General features: G+C 43.9%; 1 protein-coding gene across 3 annotated transcripts in view; it reads left to right on the forward strand.

Moving 5' to 3' along the window:
• Positions 1–22,947, forward strand: part of LOC122928746 (collagen alpha-1(XII) chain-like) — a 78,921-nt gene that overhangs the window by 35,224 nt on the left and 20,750 nt on the right. For 2 of the 3 annotated variants that reach the window (XR_006387925.1, XM_044281912.1), the window contains exons 2-11: positions 3,367–3,933; positions 8,907–9,185; positions 9,366–9,641; positions 10,570–10,845; positions 11,422–11,694; positions 13,917–14,192; positions 15,062–15,328; positions 17,982–18,257; positions 20,782–21,057; positions 21,526–21,792. Coding sequence is in view for 2 of the 3 variants with exons in the window: in XM_044281912.1 (XP_044137847.1) it covers positions 3,367–3,933; positions 8,907–9,185; positions 9,366–9,641; positions 10,570–10,845; positions 11,422–11,694; positions 13,917–14,192; positions 15,062–15,328; positions 17,982–18,257; positions 20,782–21,057; positions 21,526–21,792 (3,033 nt within the window). In the remaining variant the exon portion in view is untranslated. The remainder of the gene's footprint in view (positions 1–3,366; positions 3,934–8,906; positions 9,186–9,365; positions 9,642–10,569; positions 10,846–11,421; positions 11,695–13,916; positions 14,193–15,061; positions 15,329–17,981; positions 18,258–20,781; positions 21,058–21,525; positions 21,793–22,947) is intronic. The other variant, XM_044281913.1, reaches the window with a different exon arrangement.

A 22,947-nucleotide genomic window follows, 5' to 3' on the forward strand; every position in this document is an offset into this window, starting at 1 on the left:
CCAAATAAAAGCGATGTTTGGACCTTAAACTTGGTGTCTGGCAAAGATACTTGTGTGAATGACCCCTGGAGAAGAGCTAACCCCCACAGGGTCTATGGGTTTAGTGTTTATGCCCCTGCATGTAACCCTAATAAAAATAATGGGGGAGATTTATCAAAACTGGCTTAATTGCCCAAAGCAAACAATCAGATTCTACCTTTCATTTTCCAAGGGAGCTCTGAAAAATGAAAGGTGGAATCTGATTGGTTGCTGTGGGCAACTAAGCCAGGTTCCTTTACACTCATTTTTAATCTACCCCAATGTGGTTAGCTCATGTAGGTCTCCAGGGATGGTCCATTCTTCCAGAAACAGCTACCTGTCGATGGCTTCAGCTCTGCTTCATTTCAGGGAATGTGGTTTGGCTGCAATACCACACACAGCCTCTGGACTAGTGCGGCACTATTTTAAGAAGACAGCAGCTATGTTTTGCTAATCCTGGAAAACCCTCTTAACAAGCACACATGACTAAAGAGCCATGCGGCATACGTAGGTCGGATGTGTTTGCTGTAATCACAGATAAGCGCACAGCAGACAATAGACCTGCTATGGGTCACACCTCACACCGGCGTGTCTGCCAGACTGACACTTCCACAGGTCTCTTCAGGCCAAACTGTTTTTAATCACTGGCAGGATGTATCTGTTTTTGCCAGAGTTCCTGGGTGTGCCGGGCTTATTGGCACACTTTTGGCTGGAAATATGTTTGCTCTTGTTCTTTTAACCCCATGAACTGCTGAGGTGAAGGTGATAATTTCCACTGTCTGCCGTGGAAATCATCACAGAGCACAAATCTGAACTCTATAAAGGGCATTTCCTCTCAAATGTAACTAAAAATACTACAACCCTCGCCAGGGCCGAAAAGGAAGTTTAAACTAAAATATAACTTTTAACGCGATCGTTAAAAAGTCTGGGAGTACCAGCTATCAAAGGACAAACATAGAAAAACAACTAACATAAAAAAAATGTTGTCCCCCTGGGACTTTAGTATTTTAGTTGTTTTTGTATGTTTGTCCTTTGATAGCTGGTACTCCCAGACTTTTTAACGATCACAATAAAAGTTATATCTTAGTTTAAACTCGGCCCTGGCAATGGTTCTTTGATATAATCAGTTAGACTGTTGGAAGTAATTTTCCCTATCTTGAATTTTTTGTTTGGTGTTATTGTTAAAAATACTATGAAAAAAAAAGTTCTTGAGGCATTCTCCTCATTGAAGTTCTTCATATCTTTAGTCAATTATTTCATGGCTACGGCTACTTTCACACCAGCGTTTTTGCTGGATCCGCCATGGATCAGCAAAAACGCTTCCATCGTGATAAAACAACCGTCTACATCCGTTATGAACGGATCCGGTTGTATTGTCTTTAACATAACCATGACTGATCCGTCGTGAACACCATTGAAAGTCAATGGGGACGGATCCATTTTTTATTGTGTCCGAGAAAACTGATCCGTCCCTGTTGACTTACATTTTGTCAGGACGGATCCATCTTGCTCCTCACCACATTGCGGACAGAAAAACGCTGCTTGCAGCGTTATTCTGTCAGTGATGAGGACACAGAATGCATTCCGTTTCGCTCAGTATAGTTTTTTCCCCATTGACAATGAATAGGGACAAAACGGAAGCGTTTTCCTCCGCTATTGAGAATGGGAAAGCGCAAGTGTGAAAGTAGCCTACTTCTGCTTCTGAAAAAGTTGGGTGACGACCAATATGCTTCCACAGGTGCTGTCCCCAAGGTTTTTTGGGGGGATCCTGAACAGCTCAGCTCAAACAGCTGATTGACGGTCATAGGTCATCAATATCAGAAGCGTGAAAAAAAAAAACTTTAAAACTATGCTACCATTTTGTGTATACAGCTCCTAGGCAGATTTGTGTGCCTTCGTGGTTACAGACTACATTATTACACCATGTGTGTCAGTCATACTGCTGTCCCTCTGTTCCCTACTTTTTTAATAACATAAACTTCATAGCTTAGCCAACGTTGGTGCAGGGATGCAGAAGTATATTCAGTATGGTAGGTTGTTACTTGCTGATGAACCATGGCAGATTCAATGATAATATATAACATTTTCTTAGTGGGAGAGGACTTGTGTAAAAAAAACACACTTCATTCCTATGAAAGAGGGCCACCTCTCCTCACCGTACGCCAAGGTAGATATGTAGTAGAATATTGAGTATTTGGGTTAAAGGGCAGTTGTTTCAGATATATCTGACATTTTAAGATGTACAACATTACTGAGGCATGAGGTAAGCCACAGAGTATGAGATTTATGTCTACAGTGATGTCTGTCAAAAGATGTACATGTGGCTAATATGAAATTCCTGATTTATTGACAAGAAGATCTAGAGAACTGAAGTGCAGGTGTTACTTATGTACGTGTTAGACTGTGAGGACACAGAGTCTGAGTGGCGTATAACTTTTGTCAATGTAGATGAGTTTACATGTATAAGAAATTCTCTGACATGATTATGGTCTACAGCCAGAGCTGGGCATGTAAAGACCAGAAGAGTTCACAGTGCATATAATAGGACATCCACTTGCTCCTCTTATTATAAGATGGTGGGCTCAAGGTAATCCAGTCCAATCATTTACACAAGTCATATTTTGCAGATCACAGGCAGGAGTGGACTGAGCAGTTTGTCCAAGGACTTCCATCTTCCCATGCAGTCAATGAGACTCTATGGTGGACCACCACCTGAAACCATTATTATATTTCTGTTCTAACAACTTATCACTGGGCCATCTCCCAAGCAATCTTCTATAGTCTTGCTGATATAAAGTGCAAAATTTGGGTCTGAGCTTGCTTACAGACTTGGCTGTAGATTTCAGGTAGGAATTTAGGTCTTAAAGTTGGACAATGTGTCAAGTAAGTCAAAACTTTGTAAAGAACAAAGGAACCTCAAAAAACCCAAAGTCTTAATATGACCGGGAATTTACCCACATCTAATTACGTTAGTAACTTATGTCAATAGAGAGCTTCCACCCAGCATGTGCCATTTATAATGCTATGCCTGTGGCAGAGGAGCCTTTGGGTCTCCCAGGCGCCAGGTACACACATGCATCCACTATAGCTGTCTCTGCTTGAATGTCTGAGGATTTGATTTTTCCCACCAAAAACAAGCAAATCAAGAAAATCAGAAGCACATCCATAAATTACCCACAAATAGGGACTTTTCTGAAGAGTATAGTATTTGTCAGTTTGATGGACATTTATGGTATTGAGTGGCAATAAATGAAATGGATTGGGGTGGATTGTGCCACAAAAAGAACTTAAACATTTGGAGTTTTGACATTTTTGTAAATGGTTGTGTTTTTTATTATTTCATTTTAGATTATTCCAGCTTCATCCCAGATTCCGAAGGTGACCTTTACTTCCTACTGGACAGTTCAGGAAGCGTCAGCTATGATGAGTTTTCCAAAGTCAAAGAGTTCATTGGAGATCTTCTTCAACCCTTCAAGTTTGGTCCACAGGACGTTCAGGCTAGTGTTGTTCAGATCAGCACCAATCCTACACTGGAATTCTCCTTGAACCAATACCATTCCAGTAAGGATGTCATAAAAGCCATCCAGAATGTACGGCAGCGAATGGGGGATACAAATACAGGCAAAGCTATTGATTACGTAAAACAAAATCTATATGCAGAAAACTTTGGTTCTAGGGGTGATGTCCCAAAAGTTCTGGTTTGGATGACAGATGGATTGTCCACTGATGACATCTCTACGCCAATGAAGCTTCTCAAGGACATGGGTGTTTCAGTATTTATTATTTCCACGACGGGTCGAGGAAATTTCCAGGATCTATCTGCTGCAGCCAGTGAACCAGATGAGAAATACCTAAAGTTTGTTGACAAGGATGATCTTGGCATTATTACAAAGGAGCTGCGGGACTCGATCATTGGTATGCGGATTCATGTCACTGAGTGTATGAATCATAATGGCTGGTGGAGAAACCTATCATAAGAGGTCAATTAGAAGTGAAGGGGCCTGTGAGTTATGTATCCAGTTTGTATTAAAGACCTATCCTTAGGAAAGGTCATCAGTGTCTGACGGGTCTGGCGACCCCACCGATCAGCTGTTGGTAGAGGAAACGGTGCTCCATGTAAGTGCTGCTTCCTCTTCATTACCCTGCCCATCATTAAATAGAGCGAGTACTTGTAATTACACTACGCCACCGCTACAGGGGAGACGACGTCTAGTGTAATAAAGAGGAAGCAGCTGTCGCATCAGATATTGATGACCTATCCTGAGGCTAAGTCATCAATATAAACAGGCTGCACAGCCCCTTTAAATACTGTTGATCTTCAAAAACACATATGTCTAGCCTTAGGAGCGTGTGCGCCCTCTGCAGTCAGACCAGATGTATCAGCCACTCCTTAAGAAGTGGGTGCCACAGATAGCCTGGTGGTCCATTGCTTGAGACTATTGTGTATCTTAATATTTATTGTACAGCAGTAATATTTAGCTATTCTATAGGATTATAGAGCTATTATTTTAGCAATGTATGTTGGTATTTATTTAGGCATTATATAAAGAATATTATTTTTACAGGATATGGTGGTATAAGCACTGTATTGTACAGAAAGTGTTAATTGACTAGCCTATAACCCAAATATTAAAGGGGTTTTCCAGGCTTTTAATATTGATGACATATCCTCAGGATAGGTCATCAATATCAGATTGGCGGGGGTCCGACTCCCGGCACCCCCGCCAATCAACTGTATGTTGAGAAGGCACGCGCCATGTGCGTGTGCCAGTCTCCTGTCTCTCTTCCTGCTTTTCCATAGACATAGTAGCAGCGAACAAGAAGAAAGACAGGAGGCGGCACGCGTGCACAGCGTGTGCCTTCTCTTCATACAGCTGATTGGCAGGCGTGATGGGTGTCATTATATAAATTGGTGCCTTAAAGGGGTTTTCCAGGCTTTTAATATTCATGACCTATCCTCAGGATAGGTCATCTTTTTTAGATTGGTTGGGGTCCGACACCCAGCACCCCTGCCGATCGGCGGGGTGCCGGGTGTCTGAGGATAGGTCATCAATATTAAAAGCCTGGAAAACCCCTTTAAGGTAACAATTTATATTATAATTAGGCATTGTTTGAGCCTGAAGGTACCATCCAACATAAGGCTGGCCCTAGATATATCCCTTTAACAATTCCTCAGCCTTATCACAACATTTGGTAGAAATATGGTCATGTCTAGTCTGAATGTACTTCAGCGTTAGTGGAATGTAAGATTAGAATTAGGCCAGGCAGTCTTGCTGTATATCCATGAGACAATTGCACTTTAAAAGATCTCCATCTGTTTAGCATCTCTCATGATTTATCCATTGTATGTTTTAGGTTATTACTATATTGTATAGAGAGCGAGCTGTGAGAAAAGGCTACGATACATAGAAGCTGCAGAAGCCAAACAGTGCAAAATTCTTAATAAAACCATAGCTTTTAAAGTGGTTTTCCAGGACCTTTCTTCAGGATAGGTCATCAATATTATATTGGTGGTGGTCCAACTTGCGGCACTCCCACCCATCAGTTATTATGGCCAACTGCTAGTGATTGAAACTGTACAGTGTAATGAGCTGGAAGCAGAAGGCTACGTCCACAGTGTAGTTTCTGATGCCAGCTTACTGCAGATCAAACAGTATGCAATAAGCTCCCTCTAGTGGTGGCTGTAGCTAGCCAGAATATCATCAATCAATTTAAAGGGCTTCTGTCACCCCCCAAAACTCATTTTTGGGCATATTAAAATACTTATTGGACGACTATTCCCTATACAGGGCTCTTACCTTGTTCTGTGGCTTGGTTTCACTAAAAATCGATCTTTTAAAATATGCAAATGACTTCACTACCAGCAAGTAGGGCGTCTACTTGCAGGTAGCCGTCGCACCCTCCTTTCAAAAAAACGCCCCCCCCCCCCCCTCCTGCTAATTGACAGGGCCAGGGAGCGCTCTCCTCCTCCGGCTGGCCCTGTCTGCAATTCAAATCCCGCGCCTGCACCTCATTCGGCGCAGGCGCTCTGAGAGAAGGACGCCCGCTTCCTCAGCACTTCCTCAGTGCGCCTGCACCGATGACGTCTTCTCTTTCGGGTTTAGAGGTGACGTCATCGGCGCCGGTGCACTGAGGAAGTGCTGAGGAAGCGAGCGTCCTTCTCTCAGAGCGCCTGCGCCGAATGAGGTGCAGGCGCGGGATTTAAATTGCAGACAGGGCCAGCCGGAGGAGGAGAGCGCTCCCTGGCCCTGTCAATCAGCAGGAGGAGGGGGCGTTTTTTTGAAAGGAGGATGCGGTGGCTACCAGCAAGTAGACGCCCTACTTGCTGGTAGTGAAGTCATTTGCATATTTTAAAAGATCGATTTTTAGTGAAACCAAGTCAGAGAACAAGGTAAGAGCCCTATATAGGGAATAGTCGTCCAATAAGGATTTTAATATGCACAAAAATGAAAAATGAGGTTTGGGGGTGACAGAAGCCCTTTAAGGTCTATGTAGGAGATTTGGTGCTCAGTAAGGTATCAATAAAATCAGGGCTGTAAGATTTTTATAAACTAGATATACAAATTAGATAAATATCTGATGCATATGACATCAGTCTAACCATTGCCTGAAGTCTGTCATTGAGGGAAGCAAGGATCTTACAGGTTTTATTTCATACCTGATCCTTTGTTCCCCCAGGAGATAAGAGTTGCCAGAAATGTCTGACGGCACTAATCTCTCTTCAAATTGAACTAAACATGCATGCTCAGCTACTCCAGTGGTAATGGTGAACCAGCAGCTCCCTTATGTGTATGGCCAGCATTAGTTTTACATTTTGTTTGTATTTACTATGATGTTTTTTCCTCCTTGCCTATTTCTATGTTTAACTGTCTCATCAGTGCTAGATCAAAATTTTGTAACAGCAGCAAATACTATCTTTAGACCTGAGTAATGCACAGACATGCCTGTGGTTACTAGACACCTATCAGATCTTTATAATGCTAGCTCACAGTGAGATGTCTATGACCGAGCAAGAATAAGATCCATCTAAATACAGACACTTCTGAGTCACTTTTACGAGCTGCTGCTGCGCTGTTCACTCGCTCCAACGCTCCGGCAGCGCGTACCTGCCCTCCTCTTTCTCCCTTTCCCAGTGGGCCTGGCCTACAGAATAGCTCGGTTTATCCACATAGGCTGTGGCCTACTTCTTGCCACCTAGGCCTCTTTTTGTCAGACAACAACCTAATCATCCCCAGCCAATGGTTGGCCACCTTTAGGTACTTAAGGTACTTTCCCATGTGGGAAGGTGCCTGAGCAATAGGTTCTAGTCTGCTAGTGTCCTGCAAACATGTGTCATTCTACGATTGTCTGCACATGTACCTACTTCTGCCTGTTTCCCCGATTTGACTCTTTGCTGTTTGACCTGATCTCTGCCTGACTTCTGTACTGACCTTGAGCTGTCCGCCCTGACCTCAGACTGTTCATTGGATTGAATGACCCCTTCCTGGCATCATCATTACAGCAAATTCTCCACACAGGCTGACTATGCACAAAGCATATACCGCTTTAGCAGCGGGCTGCACAGTAGTGTTACAACCAGCCCCCCTAGCTTGTAGGTCACTGGAGGTTGAGGGCACTTGAATGTTCTGGAAAACATGATACATACAACCTTTAATACCAAACACATTTCACTCTGTACATGTCAATGTTATCTTCACAGGGACCACTGGTCAGTGTTCCCCAGGCTCTCAAATGGTTCTCATAAGTGGTTACTGTGTTGGCTCACTGTCTGCTAATTCAATATAGCAGTATAACTGCTCCACTCCAGAGGTTCACCTAATGCACCAGGTCACCCACAGCTCTTCTCGGTCCCACATCACTCCTCCCAATCTCCAGTCCATCACAGTTTGGTATGTGCACGCCTGTACTGACTTCAAACACCCCATACCCCTCCCTGGTGGAACAGGATCAAGGCCTATATGTTACACTAGCCAACATCAGCTCCAATGAGAATCACTCATGGAACTTACACCCTCTCCCCTATTAACACCAAAACCACTTTCAATTGTCCAAAAGACTAGACTTGTGTTGCAGCTGCAAGTACCACATGCCAGTTCCTTCACCACCATCAGACGCCGACAACTCATAGCCATGATGGTGCCCTCTCACTACCAACCTGATCCACGAGGTGCCTGTATGGCGTGGGTCATAGCACAACACAAAACATGTGCAGCAGTTGCAGAGAGAGCTGAGCCTCTAGGTGTAACGGCAACGCCCCTGTGGCTCCTGGAGGCTCATTTGCATATATTAAAACATCACTTTTCTCAGCAATGCGGGCACATATATATATATAAACATGGGACCAACACAGATGCCTTCAGCTGCCAAGCGCACATGTAACAGGTCAGCCAGTTTCATAGGTACAAACCTGCTGACAGATGCCCTTTAAATCTGATTGTTATAGAAATTGAATATAAATATTACTACTAATAAGCATTATAGTATACTGGTAGAGTATCCACTAATATTAGTTGGCATAATATGCAGCGTAAGTGGAGCACAACATAAAGTTACATAAAGTATAAAGGCTCCAGGCATGTAATATTCTTAAGAAGAAAAAAATGCAATATTCCATTGGATTATTTTTTTTATTTTTTTATGTGCATTATTTTTCCTAAAACCTGCTCTAATGATGCCCTACATATTAAATTGTGAGTACCTCATAAGAGAACTAAGCCAGTGTGTTTCATTTTTAAGCAGAACAGAAGCCCCTCAGCCATCTCAACAGAGGGGAATTTTGACTAGATTCAATGCTGCCATCTTGTGTCCATTTTGAGGCACTCCAGATATAGAACAGTAATTTTGTGTTATACCTGAATACAGTTAAATGTGTATATTTCATATTTCAGAACTGATTCAAACGAAGAGATTTCATGCAGTAAATATAACAACGACAAGTATCCAGCTGACCTGGCCAAGATTATTGTCCAAGGATACAGGACATTATGTTTTAGAATATGTCCCGGTAGCTGATCCAAGGAAGAAGTTACAGCATACTCTGCGCGGGGATCAAACAAGCTTAGAGATTACAGGGTTAACTGCAGATACCAGTTACAAGGTCACACTGTACCCCGAGTCAAACATTGAGTATCTCCAGCCTCAAACCATAGAAGTCTCTACTCTTCAAGGTAACATTGTTGTAAAGATTTAGAAGTGCTCAGCATAATGTAACATGGCACTCATGCAGATGAATGATCGACCTTGAAATACATGGGTGAAGATAGTCTTCCCAGTGGCTGTCTGTTCTGTCTAATAGCAGGGGGTCATGAGTTCTGCAGATCCATAACCAAAATATTTTCCCATTTCAGAAGTGAAGGAAGAAAGGAATTTGGAAGCCCTGAATATAACAACCACAAGTTTCTGGTTGACTTGGTCAAGGTTATCTGGAGATACAGGGACGTATCTCTTGGAGTATTCACCAATGTCTGACCCCAGAAGAAAGTTACAGAAGACGACATCAGTGGAGGAGACTAGTGTGGTTCTTAGTAATTTAACCCCAAATGCCACCTACAAGGTCACACTCATACCTGAGTCCAATTACCCAAATATTCAACCTGAAACAATCCAAGTGTCCACGCTCCCAGGTATGGTCCATATTCTCTGTACATCCCTGTTCTTATTGCTGTTAGTGTTTGCTCCATTCTTTGCTGAGGAGTCCAGTGGGTGGTCCCAATCAGTGATTCACAGCCTTCCGTATATGACTGTGTATACAGAGATAGCTGTCCCTCACTGTTAGGACCTCCTACTGAATTTCTAAGCATAGAAAGAGCAGAGTTTTAAGTGACTATAATGGACTATAATAGAATATATCCTACATAAACTAAACTATCAATCTGTTCAGGTCCTCCTTTAAAGGTGGCCTGCCACCAGGAGACAACCCTTTAAATTGAGATGCCATGATGGGCACATACACAACATGCCAGGCCATGGGGGGACACTCTGGAATTCACTGCACCCATGGTATTGGATGTGACTGTAAGTGTGTACTGCACTTCCACACTTGACTTCACACTCGCCTATAACATTAGGTTACCAAGGAGTTAAGCGACCACAAACACATCCACACACAGCGCTGGCACCACCCATCAGTATGGCCGACAGGACGCCTAGCTACAAACACACCAGCCGTCACAGACAGACAGTGTGTTCTACTATACCACAGGCAAACCTCTAGCACACAGGTCTTTAATGGTAACACAGCAAAGTGGCACTTAGAGGGTGCGAGTATGTTTAGAGCATCAAGGAACGACTTATTAGATTTGAGATTTAACATCCAAAAGGAACTAAAAGGTTACAAAAGATAATGAAAAGCTGTACCAGAGGCTATACACAGACACATCGCATTCTCATATTATATGAGGCTATTCTGGACACACTGGACACATACATTATATATATATATATATATATATATATATATACAGTATATAAACCCCAGTGGTCACTCTTAGCTAATCAGCGCTATCATAATGTAATTTACTGACCTTTCCATCTCTAATGTATGTTCTACAGATTATATCCCAGCAAGAAGTCTAAAGATTTTCAATATCACTTCCACCAGTTTCAATGCCAGCTGGTCCAAGTTAGCAGGTGACACAGGACGTTACTTTCTGGATTATGCTTTACTATCTTACCCAAGGAGAAAGACAAGAAAGACATTCTATGGATACCAGACCAGTGTGGTGGTCGGCGGTTTAACACCAAATACCACCTACCAGGTCACATTTATTCCTGAATCCAATCTGGAGGCCTCGCAGTCACAGACATTCCCAGTCACCACTCTACCAGGTAGGACATCTGTTTTCTATAGCTAGGAATATTAATTGTCATGAGCAGTGATGGCCAGTTCGCGTGTTCGCCCGCGAACACATGCGGGCTGCCATCTTAAATCACAAGTCCGGCGATGCACAGGTAAGCCCTTACCTGTGCCTGCGCCGCCAGCCGGTCTTAAACAAATGCGGTCACCGTGAGCAGGCAGTTCCGAGAACAGCCCGATGAAGGCCCCCGGCGGCTGTTCTCGGAACTGCCTGCTCCCGGCGACCGCATTTGTTTCAGACCGGCTCGCAGCGCCGGACTTGTGATTTGAGATGGCAGCCCGCACGTGTTCGCGGGCGAACACTGCGAACTGGCCATCACTGGTCAGGAGTACACAGAACCTAATGACAAAGAATAGAATTGAGGAGCTCCTACTTCCAGAGCAGATAAAGGCAGTGGACTGGGTCATTTTGAACCGGCATGACCATTGTAAGCACTGTTAATGACTGAGAAGTCATGAAATCTCAGATCAGCAAGTTCTCAGAGGAGCTATCAAAAAAAGAAGGGTTTGATTACGTTTACCATAGGCTGCTCCTTGTTTTGTTATAGACATAATCCAAGCAAGAAATCTACAAGTCTACAATATCACCTCAAGGAGTCTTCATTTAAGCTGGTCCAGACTAGAAGGTGATACAGGCCATTATATAGTGAATTATGTATCGGCTTCTCAACCACATGCAACAGCAAAGATGTCACTGCACGATGAGAACAGTGTGGAAATTAGAAACCTAAGACCAAACACCACCTATCAGATCACCTTTGTTCCAGAATCCAACAGGCAATACATCCAGCGGCAGTCAATAGAACTCACCACCCTCCCGGGTAAGACGCCATGTTTCTCATTCAAATATTTATAACTCCCAACAATACTGTATTTCAAGAAATTCTCACAAAACTGACCTTAAATTGATGGGCTATGGATAAATATGTTACAGTGGGTGCTTCTGAGTTGTTTTGTGGGCATTCCTGTATGGATCAGGGTGAGCTTTTTAAATATATCCCTGGGATGTTTGGAGGTCTGCATGCAGCAACCCAGTGGGAGCACAGAGAGGAGAATGGTGTTGGTGGTTGTGGCAGTAGTTGTCTTGTCTCATGGTGGATGGGTCCTCCTAACTCACTACCAAGGTTGGCACAGTGATGATAGGATAAAAGTGGTAATAGTGGTTTTCCTTGGGGCACACCCTTGATGGGGAGGTGTGGAATCAGAGGCAGGAGACCAGAGCAGAGTTGAACCAGGTAAGTAGTAGATGCAAAACACTTCCACACAGGATGGAGGCACAAATCTTGTAAAACAGTTAGCTCCAACAAGTTCTAGCTGAACAATGGGTTATCTCCAAAGTCTCTCTGACAGGCAGATCCTTACATAGCAATTCATTACACACACTGTAACCTGAGGCGTGCACACAAATCCAAAAATTCTGTAATTTCTTACAGCAAGGTGTAGATTCCACAAAGCAGGACTACAGACTGCAAACAGATATGGAGCTGGAAGCTTTGAAACCCAGTCAGATGCTATTAGGTTTATTAGCCATAGATGAGAACCTTGCATTCCTTCTTTTTATCTCAGAGTTTTTTTTAGCTGCACACATTCAGGGGTTCACTGGAGTCCCTTGGTATCATAAGTGACTGATGCTGACTGACAGGACTAGTAGTTTCATCTCCAGCTGTCTATTTCAAGCATATATTTATTTTAATGTTGATGATTATGGCTTACAGGCAGCTAATGAAAACGCAAAAGTCAGTATCTCAGAAGACCAATAAAAAAATTATTTGTAATACAGAAATGTTAGCCTGCTGAAAAGTATGTACAGTATATGCACTCAATACTTGGTCGGAGCCCCTTTTGCATGAAATACTGCATCAATAATGCGTTGCATGGAGGTGATCAGCCTGTGGCACTGCTGAGGTGTTATGGAAGCCCAGATTGCTTTGATAGAGGCCTTCAGCCTGTCCACATTGTTGGGTCTGGTGTCCCTCATCTTCCTCTTCAAAATAGGTCAGGCGAGTTTGCTGGACAGTCAAGGCCTTGTTAGCAGAGGGAAGCATGAAGCGCTCTAAAATTTCCTGGTAGACGGCTGCTCTGACTTTGGACTTGATATAACACAGTGGACCAACACCAGCAGATGACATGGCTCAACCAAACTATCACTGACTGTGGAAACTTCACACTGGACATCAAGCAATTTGAATAATGTGCCTGTCCACTCTTCCTCCAGAATATGGGACCTTAATTTCCAAATGAAATGCAAAATGTACTTTAATTTGAAAACAGGACTTTAGACCACTAAGCAACAGTCCAGTTCTTTTTCTCCTTAGCCCAGGTAAGACGCTTGTGATGTTGACTTGGGGTCATGAATGGCTTAACACAAGGAATGTGACAGTTATAGCCCATGTCCTGTATACTTCTGTTTGTGGTGGCTCTTGAAGCACTGACTCTGCTGTCCGCTTCTTGTGAATCTACTAAAATTCTTGAATGGCATTTTCGTGACAATCTTTTCAAGGCTGCGGTTATCCATGTTGCTTTTTCTACTACACTTTTTTTCCTTACACTCAACTCTCCATTAATATGCTTGGATACAGCGCTCTGTGACCAGCCAGCTTCTTTAGCAATGACCTTTTGTAGCTTACCCTCCTGGTGGAGGGTGTCAAGGACTGTCTTTTGGACAACTGTCAAGTCAGCGGTCTTCCCCATGATTTTCTAGCCTACTGAACCAGACAGAGGGACCATTTTAAGGCTTAGGAAACCTTTGCAGGCGTTTTGTTGATTGTCTGATTGGAGTGTGACACCACGAGTCTACAATACTAAACTTTTTCACAGTATTCTGAGATACTGACTTTTAGATTTTCATTAGCTGTAAGCTATAATTATCAACATTAAAAGAAATAAACACTTGAAATAGATCACACTGTTCTATATGAGTTTCACTTTTTAAACTGAATTACAGAATTTTCTATTATATTTTAACTTATTGAGATGTACTTGTATGTTCTGTGAGTTTTTATGTTTGTGATTTATATGTAATGATATTGATCCACCTCTGTAGAACATACCCGGACAAGGAATTTGCAGGCTCAGGACATCACAAGTACTGGTTTTATCTTAACCTGGTCAAGGCTGCCTGAAGATGAAGGGCGTTATGTTTTGGAGTACGTTCCAGTTTCTGATCCAGGGAGGACACAACAGAAAATTGTGTATGGAGATGAGACCAGTGTGTCTGTAAGTGACCTGAGATCAGATACCACCTATCAGGTCACATTGATACCAGAGTACAGTGGAAATTATGCTCTTCCTGAAGTCATCATGGTTTCCACTCGATCAGGTTAGTGTACAGTTTTCTAAATGAGGAAGAAAGATATATATTGGTTGAAGAGCAAGTCCTCCCATTTGAGTAAATATAGTACAATGCATCACCTATACCTTCTGAAATTGTGGTCTACAAATGAAGACATATGGCCTAACCTACACAGAAAATAATGTTCAGCAAACAATCTCCTTTGGCCCAGTGTTCCTCAACTCCAGTTCTCAGAGCCCACCTGCGGGTCATGTTTTAAGAATTTTCTTAGGATTAAGCAGGTGATATAATTAGTGTCAATGCATCAGGGCTTACCACAGGTATTCATTCTGTGGGATATTCTGAAACCATGCCCGCAAGGTGGGTCCTGAGGACTGGAGTTGAGGAACACTGCTTTGGCCTTCTTTTACTTCTTTACCTGAATTGGAGGGACCTGAAACAAGATGGAGGTAGTCTCTTGTACAGTAAATAATAGGTGTAGCTATATGAATATACATTTTTACCAACATAAACTGCTAAAGCCTGTAAAATGGCACTGAAAAAGTATATATACACAGTAATTTCCTTCCAACATATGCATCCCAAATTACAGGATATTTTAAGCCTGACCAATTTTGTACAGGAATTTCCTGGATTCAGGATAATGATGGCCTATCCTCAGGATAGGCTATCAATATCAGATTAATGGGGGTGGAACATCCCCACGATCAACTGTTTCATAGGACCACGGTGAAGCCTCTTTATTGTTTCCTTCGGTCTTCAACCTACATGTGATCTACAAGTAGATGGCTTGCAGATAGATGGCCCATGTAAACTCTGAAGAGATTGTTAATTATATGGCGTATGTTTATTTACACAGATTTTCAAAAGTAATAATGGTACCGTCTTGTTTTTAGAACCAATTCAGCCAAGGAGTTTGCAGGTCATTAATATAACAGCGACGAGCTTCTTGGTAACCTGGTCCAGGGTTCCTGGAGACTGGGGCAGTTATGTTCTGGAATATTCCCCAATATTGGATCCAAGTGCAAAATTCCGAAAGACCTTGTCTGGGGATGTGAGTAGCGCGATGGTTAGTAACTTAGCCTCCAATACCACCTATCAGGTCTCGCTTATCCATGAGTCCGGTGTCCAGTATGCCTCAATTCAAGTATCTACTCTCATGGGTAAGTTTACTGGGGGTGCAGTTTGAGTCTAGTATTATTTCCTTGGGGGTATTCTGTAAATTAAACATTTAGACGTTAGCCTATAATCAGTCTACATCAAACATTAGTTAATCTTACAACATAATTGCATTCCTTATAATGTATTAATGCAGATTTACAGCCTGTATTATAGTCCAGAGCTGCATTCATACTTCTACAGGCTTCAGAACTGAAATATCCCTTAATTCTTGGTTCACAACTGGAGAAGTGTAGGCTGCACACCAGACACTGTACAGTAAAGTCTCCTTTACACTGCTTAATTGACAATCGCCTGCTCATCAGTGGAGGTCACAGTATGGGGAGGAGTGATACAGAATCATTGTTTGCCGACAGAACAGTGTGATTAAACGGCACGATCTGCTGCCAGCAAATGATGATTTAGGTGACTGCACCAACGATCTATTACACGATGAATGAGCGGATAATCGCCAGGACCTTATTATCGCTAACAAGCTTTCCTATGAACAATTATCAACGATGATCTGCCCGAAGTTCAGTAAGTGTAAAGTCTGACATTCAGCATAAACCATTACTGTCTTCCAAATAAGAGGACTGTTCTTTGTAGTATAACTTGTTTATTGGTCAACATGTTGTACTCTCTGCGCGATGCGCGTGAGTGAGAGATTGTACAAGTGTGCGGTAAAACTAAAAGAATACAAATAACATGTATAAGTATTACATATAGAATAGCATGTACTGTAACATTTGCATAACACTGAAGTAGGGATCAACCGATTATCGGATTTACCGATATTATCGGCCGATATTCAGGATTTTGAACACTATCGGTATCGGCATCTATTTTGCCGATATTCCGATAGTGTATGGGGAACACAGATCGCGCTGCTGACAGCGCTCTCCGTGTTCCCCTTAGCAGCACAGGGGAGAAGGAGCAGTGTCTCCTCCCCCTGTGCTGCTGCTGCCGCTGCCGCCAATGAGAGGACAGAGGAGGGGAGGAGCTATGGCCACTGCTCCACCAATGAAGATTAATCTATCATTCATTCATATACAGGAGGCGGGAGCTGCAGGATCACATAGCCGGCTCCCGACCTCTATGAGCTGTAGCTGCGATCTGCGGTAGTTAACTCCTCAGGTGCCGCGGATCGCAGCTACTGCTCATAGAGGTCGGGAGCCGGCTATGTGATCCTGCAGCCAGCTCCCGCCTCCTGTATATGAAATTAAGCTTCATTGGTGGCGCAGTGCGCCCCCCCCCCCCAGTATTAAGCATTGGTTGCGCAGTGCGCCCCCCCTCCCCCCCAGTATTAAGCAATGGTGGCGCATAGGGCCCCCCACCCCAGTCGCAGTGCGCCCCTCCACAGGATCCCCTCTCCCTTGCTCCTCCGATCGGAGCCCCAGCAGTGTAATGCTGGGACTCCGATCGGTTACCATGGCAGCCAGGACGCTATTGAAGCCCTGGCTGCCATGATAAGCTCCATGCTGCTGTGTGCACAGAGCACAGAGCAGCAGGGACAGTGTGAGCTCCTATTCACCCTGATAGATCTCTATCAGGGTGAATAGGACAAGGGTTCTAGTCCCTAAGGGGGCTAAAAGTTAGTTAAAAAAAAAAGTTACAAAAAAAATAATAAAAACACCAAAATATAAATGAAAAAGAAAGATTTTAAAAAAACAAATACACATTAACAATAAACATTAATTTTCAGCAGATTTGTGGGAATTTTTATTTTTTTTTCAAAAATGAACATTCCCAGAATATCGGTATAAATTATCGGCTATCGGCCTGAAAGTTCACAAATTATCGGTATCGGTATCGGCCCTAAAAAATCAATATCGGTCGATCCCTACACTGAAGCACAATGGTAAAATGGCTGCCTAACATAGGACTGCATGTCTAACTAACAGTAGTAACAACTCTGAGTAACAATTACAACTGACTGAACAGCTCTGCATAACATAATATCTCTGAAACAAAGATAGATCTCTCACCAGATATGATTTTACAAGGATGGTGGAGTTTGAGAAGGAAATATGCAGAAGGACAGCTCTGCTGATGTTTCCTGGTGACTGGAGACTTCTCTTTCCCAGGATGCTTTGCACAAAACAAAGTGAAATACAACTTAACACCACTAGATGGTGCTATAACCACACTAACCACTTGAGAAATACCAAGACTCTGGCAGAATGAACTAGAATGATTCTCTAACTCTGCTGGGCGGAACAGTAAAGGAGCCTTAATACTGTATGCGTATAGTAGAATAAAGTGAAGGGGCGGCACTGCCAACGTCTCTAGGTAAATGGCGTGTTCCTATGTGTACCTGTACATATCAGCAGTGACTTATACTTATACAGCCTTAATACTGTATATGGACAAAGTAACTTTCAGAGATCTTCCTGCCAAGGGTGAAGCCAGCAGAAGTCTGAATGCAGCTCTGAGATAAAATGCAGACTGTTTCTGTATAAGTTATATCTGACATTAACAGATACCAGATTATCAAACATTGCAGATTCATAAAATGATGTAAGGAGGTAAATAAAAATTGTCACAGTTCTGTTCTATGAATGCCGGCTAAATCAAATGCTAAAATATGTCATGTATGATGGCGGCACTATATAAATACCTGATGATGGTTATAAAAGTATGTTTCTATGTTGGCAGATCGAATCGAAGCAAGAAACCTGCACGTTCAGGACATAACGTCTACAAGTTTCCAGTTGTCCTGGTCCAGGTTGGCTGGAGACACAGGGCGCTACGTGTTGGAGTATGCACCATTAACAGATTTAAGCAAGACAATACAGAATGTTTTATATGGAGATCTGACTAGTATGTTATTCAGCAACCTAAACCCAGATACCGTCTACCAGGTTACCTTTATCCCTGACTCCAAGGGGCACTTTAACCAGGTGCAGCGTATCAGAGTCTCCACACTTCCAGGTAAGTGTGTAAATGTGGTTCAGCATATTGGGACTTAAAGGGAACCTGTCACCCAAAAATCTCTTACTAAGCTGTTAATAGTACCTTATAGTGCTGCATAGTAGTTTCCTAATGCATTTTTTCTTTGTTTAGCCGCATCTAGCCTCCTTGAGAAATCAATGTTTTATTCAGCCGCTGCCCCCTGCTTCAAGTCAGGTTTGAAGTCAAGGGGGCAGCGGGCTAGGCGTCTCCAATCCTGCTCTCCCCGCCTCCCGCCTCCTTTATTGACACACCGGATCTCAGTGCCAGGACCGCGCTCCCAGCCCGCATGCGCAGTAAAGGGCTGCTGTAGCGCGATCCCGGCTCCGGCTCGTACACTCACCCCGGCTTCAGTTTCACTACTGCGCATGTGCCCGGCATCTTCTGTAACTGCGCTAGTATGTAAGGCTGGCGGGCGCATGCGCAGTAGCGAAACGGAAGCCGGCTGAGTGTACGAGCCGGAGCCGGGATCGCGCTACAGCAGCCCTTTACTGCGCATGCGGGCTGGGAGCACGGTCCTGGCACTGAGATCCGGCGTGTCAATAAAGGCGGCGGGAGGCGGGGGAGCAGGATTGAAGCAGGGGGCAGCGGCTGAATAAAACCTTGATTTCTCAAGGAGGCTAGATGCGGCTAAACTAAGAAAAAGTGCATTAGGAAACTACTATGCAGCACTATAAGGTACTATTAACAGCTTAGTAAGCGATTTTTTTGGTGACAGGTTCCCTTTAAAGAGGTTTTTCCATGTAGGAGTTGGTAACATGCAGCCAGCAGAATTCTGAATGCAGCTCTGTGATAAAATGCTGACTATTTCTATATGGCCTCTTTCACACGGGCGTCAGTTTTTTTGCCCGGATAAGAGCCGGGTGCGTTGCGGGAAAATGCGCGATTTTCCCGCGCGAGTGCAAAACATTGTCATGCGTTGCACTCGCGTGAGAAAAATCGTGCATGTTTGGTACCCAAACCCGAACTTCTTCATAGAAGTTCGGGCTTGGGACTGATGTTCTGAAGATTGTATTATTTTCCCTTATAACATGGTTATAAGGGAAAATAATAGCATTCTGAATACAGAATGCATAGTAAACCAGCGCTAGAGGGGTTAAAAAAATAAATAAAAATATTTAACTCACCTTAGTCCACTTGATCGCGAAGCCGGCATCTCCTTGTGTCTCCTCTGCGCTGAGCGGCTGAACAGGACCTGGGGTGAGCTGCTCCATTAAATATCGGTTAAGGACCTTCGATGACGTCACTCCGGTCATCACATGGTATGCCACATGATCTTTTACCATGGTGATTCACCATGGTAAAAGACCATGTGATGACCGGAGTGACATCATCGAAGGTCCTTAAAGGGGTTCTGCACTTTCATTTCACTGATGATCTATCCTCTGGATAGATCATCAGCTTCTGATCGGCCGGCGTCTGACACCCGGGACCCCCGCCGATCAGCTGTTTGAGAAGGCAGCGGCGCTCCAGGAGCGCCGCTGCCTTCTCACTGTTTACCGCCGGGCCGCCCGCCCTCTGACGTCACGACTTGTATCAACTAGAGTGGGCGCGGCTAAGCTCTGTTCACTTGAATGGAGTTTAGCCGCGCCCACTCTAGTTGATACAAGTCGTGACGTCAGTGGGCGGGCGCCCGGCGGTAAACAGTGAGAAGGCAGCGGCGCTCCTGGAGCGCAGCTGCCTTCTCAAACAGCTGATCGGCGGGGGTCCCGGGTGTCAGACCCCGGCCGATCAGAAGCTGATGATCTATCCAGAGGATAGATCATCAGTGAAATGAAAGTGCAGAACCCCTTTAACCGATATTTAATGGAGCAGCTCACCCCAGGTCCTGTTCATCAGCAGCGGAGACACAAGGAGATGCCGGGCTTCGCGAGCAAGTGGACTAAGGTGAGTTAAATTATTTTTTATTTTTTTTTAACCCCTCTAGCGCTGGTTTACTATGCATTCTGTATTCAGAATGCTATTTTCCCTTATAACCATGTTATAAGGGAAAATAATAATGATCGGGTCTCCATCCCGATCGTCTCCTAGCAACCGTGCGTGCAAATCGCACGGCATCCGTACTTGCTTGCGGATGCCATCCGATTTTCACACACCCCATTCATTTCTATGGGGCCTGCGTCACATCGAAATCGGACAATATAGAGCATGTTGCGATTTCAACTGAACGCACAAGTGATGCGTTAAAAACAACGCTCATGTGCACAGCCCCATAGAAATGAATGGGTCAGGATTTAGTGCGGGTGCCATACGTTCGCCGCACGGATCGCACCCGCACGGAAAACTCGCCCGTGTGAAAGGGGCCTATAAGTTATGTATCTGACACTGACAAATACCAGATTATCAAACATTGCAGATTCCTAAAAGTATATGAGGAAGTAAATAAAAAAATTGTCACAGTTATGTTCTATGAGTGCAGCCCAAATCAAATGTTAAATATGTCATGTCTGATGGCGGCACTATATAAATACCTAATGATTACAAAAGTATGTTTCTATGTTGGCAGATCCAATCAAAGCAAGAAACCTGCACATTCAGGACAGAACGTCTACAAGTTTCCAGCTGTCCTGGTCCAGGTTGGCTGGAGACACAGGGCGCTACGTGTTGGAGTATGCACCATTAACAGATTTAAGCAAGACCATACAGAACGTTTTATATGGAGATCTGGCTAGTATGTTCTTCAGCAACCTAAACCCAGATACCGTCTACCAGGTTACCTTTATCCCTGACTCCAAGGGGCACTTTAACCAGGTTCAGCGTATCAGAGTTTCCACACTTCCAGGTGAGTGTGTAAATGTGGTTCAGCATATTGGGACTTAGAGGTTTTTCCACGCATGGGCATGTTAATATTATTTGCTGCTACCACCAATAACTGGCATCAGGGGTGATGTGGTCACAAGCGGCACACCACCTCTGAAGCCAGCCATTGTCTGCAGTGGAACATGTGACCATAGAAAAGCCTCTTTAAATGGCTTTCCTGGATTCAGGATAATGGATATCCTCAGGATAGGCCATCAATATCCAATCAGTGGGGGTCTGTCTCTCTTCAGCACCACACATGATCAACTGTTTCACGGGACCACGTTGAAGTCTCTTTATTGTTTCCTTCGGTCTTCAACCTGCGCGTGGTCTACAAGTAGATGTCCCCATGTAAACTCTGAAGAGGTTGTTAATGTTAATTATACTGCACATGGCGTATGTTAATTTACACAGATTTTAAAAAGTAATAATGACACCATCTTGTTTTTAGAACCAGGTCACCAAAGGAGTTTGCAGGCCATTAATATAACAGCGACAAGTTTCTTGGTAACCTGGTCCAGGGTTCCTGGAGACTGGGGCAGTTATGTTGTGGAATATTCCCCAATATTGGATCCAAGTGCAAAATTCCGAAAGACCTTGTCTGGGGATGTGAGCAGCGCGATGGTTAGTAACTTAGCCTCCAATACCACCTATCAGGTCTCGCTTATCCATGAGTCCGGTGTCCAGTATGCCTCAATTCAAGTCTCTACTCTCATGGGTAAGTTTACTGGGGGTGCAGTTTGTGTCTAGTATTGTTTCCTTGGGGGTATTCTGTAAATTAAACATTTAGCCTAAATTTTGTCTACATGAAACGTGGGTTAGCCTTACATTCCTTATCATGTATTAATGCAGAGTTACAGCCTGTATTATAGTCCAGAGCTGCATTCACACTTCTACCGGCTTCAGAGCTGAAATCTACCAGAATTTCTTGCTGGTTCACAGCTGGGGAAATGTAGACTGCACATCAGGTACTGTACAGTAAAGTCTCCTTTTACACTGCTCAATTGAGCATTCCTTCCCAACAATCCCCTGCTCATCAGTGGAGGTCACAGTATGGGGAGGAGTGATCACTTCACTGATGCCATCACTCCTCCTCATACAGATTCAATGTTTTCCGGCAGCAGAGTGTGATTAGGCGGGAAGACTTGCTGCCGGCAAACAATGATTTAGGTGACTGCACCAATGATCTACCAGTGTTTCGCTTTTTCATTGGGTAATCTCCAGCACCTTTACACCAGCAGATTATTGCTAACAAGCGTTCCTATGAACCCTTGTCAACGATGATCTGCCCAATATTCAGACAGTGTAAAGGAGCCTTAAAGGGGTTATCTAATTTTAAGAAAACCCCCGCACATGTTCCGGGCCCCTCACCGGTAATATACTTACCCTGCTTCCGGCGCCGCTCCTGGTCCCCGCACCGCCGCTGCTGCTTCTCCCTGCACACGGATGAAAACATCTGGTGTCAGGGAGGATCAGCCAATGGCAGGCGGGGACAGGGACGAGCCTCCCTGTTGTTATCCGTGTGCAGGGAGAAGCAGCGGCGGTGCGGGGACCAGGAGGGGTGCGGGGTAAGTATATTACCAGTGAGGGGCCCGGCACATGTGGGGGGGGGGGGTTTCTTGAAATGCATAACCCCTTTAATATAGGGAAAAAGTAACTTTCAGAGATTTTCCTGCCAACAATGCAGCCAGCAGAATTATGAATGCAGCTCTGAGATAAAATGCAGACTGTTCCTGTATAAATTATGTACCTGACATTAACAGATACCAGATTAGTAAACACTGCAGACTCCTAAAAGGATGTGAGGAAGTAAATACAAATTGTCACAGTTATGGCGGCATTATATAATAGTACCTAATGATTATAAAAGTAT

This window comes from Bufo gargarizans, chromosome 2, assembly GCF_014858855.1.
Source record: "Bufo gargarizans isolate SCDJY-AF-19 chromosome 2, ASM1485885v1, whole genome shotgun sequence".
NCBI classification, from domain to species: Eukaryota; Metazoa; Chordata; class Amphibia; order Anura; family Bufonidae; genus Bufo; species Bufo gargarizans.